Source organism: Simochromis diagramma, unplaced genomic scaffold, assembly GCF_900408965.1.
Source record: "Simochromis diagramma unplaced genomic scaffold, fSimDia1.1 OVJJ01000247.1, whole genome shotgun sequence".
NCBI lineage: Eukaryota > Metazoa > Chordata > Actinopteri > Cichliformes > Cichlidae > Simochromis > Simochromis diagramma.
This window is the reverse complement of record NW_024386949.1, coordinates 161,596-168,596: the sequence shown is the minus strand read 5'-3', so window position 1 is coordinate 168,596 and position 7,001 is coordinate 161,596. Positions and strand designations below refer to the sequence as shown.

At 37.4% G+C, this 7,001-nt stretch overlaps 1 protein-coding gene across 4 annotated transcripts in view; it reads right to left on the bottom strand.

The window, feature by feature from the left end:
- Nucleotides 1–988: 988 nt before the first annotated feature.
- Nucleotides 989–7,001, bottom strand: part of LOC120737659 (extended synaptotagmin-2-A-like) — a 53,467-nt gene continuing 47,454 nt past the window's right edge. For all 4 annotated transcript variants that reach the window (XM_040038494.1, XM_040038493.1, XM_040038495.1 and 1 more), the window contains 6 exons: nt 6,241–6,668; nt 5,949–6,047; nt 5,739–5,870; nt 5,538–5,643; nt 5,246–5,295; nt 989–4,286 (listed from right to left, as the gene is read on the bottom strand). In XM_040038494.1, coding sequence (XP_039894428.1) covers nt 4,241–4,286; nt 5,246–5,295; nt 5,538–5,643; nt 5,739–5,870; nt 5,949–6,047; nt 6,241–6,668 — 861 coding nt within the window. In that variant the 3' untranslated portion in view covers nt 989–4,240. The remainder of the gene's footprint in view (nt 4,287–5,245; nt 5,296–5,537; nt 5,644–5,738; nt 5,871–5,948; nt 6,048–6,240; nt 6,669–7,001) is intronic.

Below are 7,001 nucleotides of genomic sequence, written 5' to 3'. Positions count from 1 at the left end.
CCTCAGCGCTAACTTCTGTTAGAGAAGTATCTACGGCAAGAAGAGCTGCATTATTAACCCTGGAGAAACCATGGGGTCAAATTTGACCCCATGGTTTCCCTAGTAAACCAATGGGGTCGGATCTGACCCCATGGGTTCTCCAGGGATAAGACAGTTATACATTCAAACAATTGGTCTGTGCAGAACTGGCAAGTTGACAAATTAAAATTGCTTTTAAAATACTACACAGGCACATTTAAGATGGCACTGAAGATTCTTCTGTAATTGTGGGCTGTGAAATTGTGATTTTAAAAATAACCTGATACCAGATTTACTGGGTCAATTCTGGCCCCTGGGCCTTATGTTTGACATCCCTGACCTAGAGGACCCATCAGTACTGTGAGCACAAGGCAAATGGGTGAGCAATAAACCATTTGTACCTGATGTAGAGTTCAAGATTATTCATGTTAAAAACAGTAGATCTGTTGGTTAATGTTGTATTTCTTCTAGCCAGATTTTGTTTATTTACAAGGCCTCATCTTTACCCATATTGAATCCTTACAGGTAATGAAAGTTTAAGTTATGCCAAAGATCTCTATTCTTTAGAAGCAAATGACCTCACCACTGGATAATGATAAAAAGTGTCCTTTGTTTTAACCCTTGTTTTATATTTCCTAAACACACCATTATTGTAACTGTTGTCTGTTGTTATTGTCCTTAGATGTTAATGTTAATTGCATTGCACTTGCAATTTTTAGGTAATTTTTGCCTATAAAAATTAAAATGGCTAACACATCCTGAATACTCCATTTGATATCTTATTAAAGGCAGATTCTATAATACATATAATATGTAATAATTTCCATCAATACATTAGATATAAAGATGACTATTGTTTATTTTCTCATAATAAATTATTGTAAAGCTTACACAGAAATTCCTCAAAAGCTGCACATCCACTAGAGAAACACATCTATAGTCTTAAAAATGACAAGAGCAAAAAGCACAGTCCTGTACAGCTTCATGCTGCTATAAGCCAGCCAAAGCTCTTTATTAATTTTAAAAGACATTTAGGAGACATTCAGGAACAAGGAAGCTGTTTTAGCAATTTGTTGCTTCTTTCCAAACATGTAAATATCTCTGGGTCATGTACATTTTAAGGCACGAGATAAATTAAGAAGACACAGAAGTGAAACCGCTTTTCAGCCCATATGGAATAGAAGAGAAAAAGAAAAGTCCCATTCTCTCTAACAGCAAATGTAACACAAGTCTCAAAATACTAACATGTCATATACTATAGTTTACTTGTGAATTTTTCCCCTTGCATACAGAATATTTATAATTATGTTGCATGACACACACAAAAAAAGGAAAAGAAAAAAGTAAGGGTCCATTTTCACCGGACACACAAAATACATGTAAAACCAGCATTTAGTTATGTTGTTACTTCCATATGGGAGAAGACAAACTTGACCCCAGAGGCACAGGTTTCAAATCTGATGCTTTACAGACAAGACGGGAAACACAAATAAAAAAAAAACATCAAGACATTAAAATGCAGTTAACATATATAAATGTAAAATACTTTGTCAATGCTTGATGTGAGCACAAGGCAAATATCCAGAAGTTATATTGTGAGAATCCAAGGTCAAACTACCCCAACTTTTATCAACAGAAAATCTGCTGTTCTTTGGCTGCGTCGGGTCACATACACAAAAGCTATGGTTGTTTTGTATTTCTTTCTGATATAAATCCCTTCGGATTGTGTGCTGTAAAGTCAAAACTGCATTTAAAAAGATATAGAAAAAAAAAAAACACGAAAGATCATTTTCAACTCGTGTCTGTGCACCTTCCTTCAGATGGCATTCGGAGTTAAGACTTAAGTGGATTCATAAACAAAGTGAACAGCTGATGCTAGTGGAAATATGAATGCTACCGCAACAACAACAAAACCTGCTCTGAGTGTTACGAATAAATTTTTAAAAGAAACATTTGTTTCACTGAAGAAAATCATGTTGCCAAATATTTTTAAAGCCACTATGTGTAGATGCCTTCCAATATGTAAGCCCTGTGAAATCGGGTGACATAAATGAACACTAGCCAAAACATTTGTTGCAAAGAACTAGCATTAACAGAATTTCAGTTAAGAAGAGCATCAGTGAAGTGAGAATGATGAATTACTTTATTACATCAATGCAGGAAAAACAAGACTTTTACTGCTTTTTATCAACACATATAACAGGAAGTCAACAGGGGACAATAATAAATTAATAAGAAACAAAAAAAAAACAATCCTGGGGCTACCACTGGCTTCTTCTCAAACCAGACAATTATATAATTTAAGGTTTCCTCATAGAGAATTTTTGGATTTTTCACTATAATCTTAAGCTTCTACCATAAAATGTAAATAAAAGTTTAAAAACCAAAAAAAACAAAATTGATTGTCATTATGTCTTTTTCCATACGACCAATGGAGACTGTCCGTGGACAATTTACACTTCTACACATAGTGGCTTTACGTACATGGAGGATGAGTGGGTGATCCTTAAAACACTTCTGTTAAAATACAGTTTTATGATAGAATAGTAACACATTTTGAGAAAAATAAAAAACCCCGTAAAACTTAAAACCAGCAACTGTCGAGATGAGTTAGCTTAGTTTAGCTTAGTCTTCTGATGAGCCTCCCTCTGCAACCAAAACATCTTAAACTTTCAAAACACGGCTTGTTAATTAGTTTTACCGATGTTCAGCTATCACTAATAAAAAAAAAAAAATTTAAAAAAAGGGGTTCCTCTATGTGGTCTTTAGTCCCATCACACAACTTTGCTGTAAATAATTATTTTAGCCAGCTGTTAGTTTATTAATAAGGTTACTGATTTCAAAACACTAAATTATCTGTAAGGAAAGATAACGTATATAACACAGCACCTTATGGTACAATAAAAGATCATTTTGAGGTCATTTGGACCATTTCCATTCCCAGAGTGTCGAATAATGCCAGACCACCGATGTCTCGGGTATGCATTGAGATGTTTGGCATCTGTGCACTGACTCAACAGCCATGGCCAATAGTGAGAGTGAAATAGGTCTCACTCTACACTTTTTACAAATAGTTACTTGGTTTTGTTCAGCATTTTTTTTGTCCAGGTTTAATGGGCAAACCTGTAGTTGTGGTGACTAAACGTAACCCAAACAGTGAGGAAAGAAATCCCCCCCAAAAGGACACACAAACTTTATTGTTAAAGTAAGCTAAGCTAGGCTAAGCTACGATAAGCTAAACTAGGCTAAGCTAAGCTAAGCTAAACATCTTCTTGCAGAGACCTGTGAGTAAAACATTTTCATCAAAATGTTAAACTATTCCATGAACTTTCAACACTATTTTTTTTACCACCTCTTATGGTTTAAAAAATTGTACTTGTCTATAGATGAGTTTTGGCGATGTTTGCACCGAGTAAATATGATAATCAACAGATTTAAAAAAAACAAACAAAGAAAAAAAAAGTGCAATATTCATATTCAGTTTTTACAAAACAAACAGGTAACACTTAATAATGGCCTTATTTCAATGTAAACCCAGAAACATGTCACCAAATAAAACAACACACGTGTGTGCATATCGTTATTTTTGCTTGGGTTTTGCACACACACACACACACACACGCACACACACACTCGTTATTACGGTGAAATAAAGCCAGTGTATTGCTGTGTTACCCAAAACCCCAACTGTGCTAAATAATAAAAAAATACTCCACTCTTTGGTGCGACTCTGTCCAGAATGTTTTTGCATTTAAAAAATAAAAATTAAATCAAATAAAATAAAATTATAAACAATCATTTGGCCAAGTAAGACACCACGACTCCTTCTCACTTCTACAATACACCCCTGTACTCTGATTTGTCCAGCATCACTGTACATTATTTACACACTTGTACACTATCATTCTTTGTGGAAAGACAACAAAAAAACAGTCACTTCTCTAAATATAGAATATAGGTTTCCATAGCACTACACAACGTAGTATAGTTCTCTACATGTATATACTCCCTTTAGCCAATCACTCACTTCTTAAAGGGAAGGTTTGCCTTGCGACTGATGTGATTAAATGAGTGTCAAAAGCTGCTTTTCTTAATCAGTTTGTTTCTTACAGTTAGAAATAATGAAAATTATTAAAAAAAACACGTTGTACTGTAGAGATGGAAGTGAAGTGAATATAAAGTGGAAGTGTGGTGATATGATGACGATACTAATGATGGCGACTTAAAGTTGGTTGGACTTGGCCAGGCCATCTGAGCTCAGCTCATACCTGCAGGAGGGAAAAAGTCGTTTAGAGTTTGCTTCATAATCCATGAAATCTAGCTTTTTGCAACCTTTAACGTCACATCGCCTTCATTTATCTCCACTACAGGCACATTTGCCCTTTCTCCAACTGTTGTCCTTATACCAGTGATTTATAAACTACTGATGGATGTTTACTGTCATACAGCTTATTGAATGTTTGGCCTCAGGTCTGTGCCTTTTTTACAAAATCAATCTCACAATATTTAAGCAGAAAATTGACTAATCTTCTTTCACTTGAGAACTAAGTCTTCGCTAACTAGTGATGGATGAGCAACAGTGGCCATTTTATCCAGTAAATAAGCCTAGAGACATGCATTTGTAATCCACAGACTTTAGACCAGGGGTGTCGAACTCCAGGCCTCGAGGGCCGGTGTCCTGCAGGTTTTAGATATCACCTTGGGTCAACACACCTGAATCAAATGATTAGTTCATTACCAGGTTTCTGGAGAACTTCAAGACATGTTGAGGAGGTAATTTATCCATTTAAATCAGCTGTGTTGGATCAAGGAAACATCTAAAACCTGTAGGACACCGGCCCTCGAGGCCTGGAGTTCGACACCTGTGCTTTAGACGATAGCCCACTGGCAAAGCCAATAGCCTCTAAACAGTCTGCACAAAAATGACTGGCCAATACAACTTAAATAAATAAATAGTACAGAAAGGCCTTTTTTATATATTCACGTGAGATGTGTTTCTAGGTAAGGCTAGCTCTAATCCAAGCTATTGATGCATTCACAATATTAATTTCAAAAAATATAATGTAAAAAATAACTTCATGATAATCTACTCAATCAAAAAAAAATATATACAAGCAAACTTACATTTGAACTCATTATTCTCCAAGCCATGCTATGAGCTCAATATGACATAATAAAGTAAAATGTATTTGTTTTAAATAGATTTGAAGCGAGATGAACGACTAACCATTGTGTCCAACCCTTGGTGATCTGATCATGAGTCAATTCCACCATAACCTGATTAAAAAAACAAAACAAACAAACCCACAACGTTTTCTTATACAGTCAAAATGATGCACTTCATAGAAATATGACACCAGAAGCAGAAAGAACAGCAATACTTGAACTTTTAGACAAAGTCTAACAAAATGAGGCTTCTCTCAAAACCAGCGAAATTTCCACTCTGATGGCTTCATTGTGTTAAAGAAATGCTTTTCAGTTACACATAAATACAGACAATAAATTAAAGATGTCTGCACCTTTCCAAGCAGGCCTTTGTGTTTGGAGAGCAGACCTCCACCGTTCTTCACGGCAACATCTAGATTCCGCCTGTGGAGCTCCACGAGGGAAACGCTGAACTCAAACCTAAACAGGCAGAATGGCACAGTGAATCTTTATGAGCTTTGCTCTGCTTATCAAATGGCTGAAAAAAAAAAAAAAAGTGAGAGGGGTGGACTCACGTCACATCGTAGACCGGGTTGAGGTTTTTCTTGACTGTTGGAGTTTTCCTTCGACCTGACCTCCGCTTGTCGGGAAGCAGGTAGAGCCGGACGTAAGGATCCGAGCCATGATCAGTGAAAGCTATGAGGTTTCTGAGGAAGTCAACAAAGGGTAAGAGTCAAAACACTAATGTCTCTGAGGAAGAAACGCCCCATTTTTTTTTTAATTACCTGCAACTGTGAACAGCTACGATGAGTTTGTTTCTCTGGGAGCTGTGTCTGATCGTCAGCTGGATCTCCCCCAGGGGGAAATGACTGGGGCCTGAACCACTATGAAGACAGAAAATACATCAAACATGCTCACGATACCTGAGCTGTAATGACCTCTTAGGTTTGTTGTTGCACACTATCAAAACACACTTATACACCAACCAAACAGCTGCCTTTGTTGTTCAACATGTCCTTAAATCATGATAAGAAGATGTAAAAATATTAGGAACTATTGATAAAGACTGATAGATACTTGTGAAACTGCTCGAGTCTTTGCTGCAGCTCCTGAGCAGCGTAAGGGTTGGAGATGTCTGAAGCAATGCTGGGAGTTGGCTCCTTGCCACTGGCCAGGTACTGCTGGGAGCCCGAGATGGCCAGGTTTGAGGTGCTTCTCCCAGTCTCCGCCAAGCTCTTCCCTCCTCCACCTACACTGCCATCCTGCCCAAAGTCCATGCTTTGCTGGGTCCTCATAGTCTCCTTAGCTTCTTTCTGCCTGTTCAGCATCTCCTTGGCTGACACGGAGGATGATCTGGGAATGTCTGAGGTAGAGGCGGGAGGCTTGGGCGATTCTGAGGAGATAGAGGGCCGTGGGGTCGAGTTGGAGGACTCGGATTTGCGGACCTGCACTGAGGACTGTGTGGAGTTTGAAGCTGCTGAAGTGCCCTTATCCAGACTCAACAGCTGAAATCATTATCAGAATAATTATTTTCACAGTTTTGAATGGCATAAACAGCAACAAAAAACAAACCTAGGAAAAGGCATTTCTATATTTTTGTTTTGAGAAAGAGTTTCAGTTCTAGGGAAAAGTTAGTCAGTGGATCTTTATGTCAGTTTACCTACAAATACCTACAAATCTTCTGTTTAGTTAAGCAGTACTGTTAGCATTCACTTGAGAACTGCTGATAAGCTTTCCTATGAGGGTAAACAGAGGCCTGTGCAGGCACTGCCTACTGTTCAGCAGAAACTGTGCTGAAATTCAAAATCCAAATCATTACTCATACATAGTTGAAATGA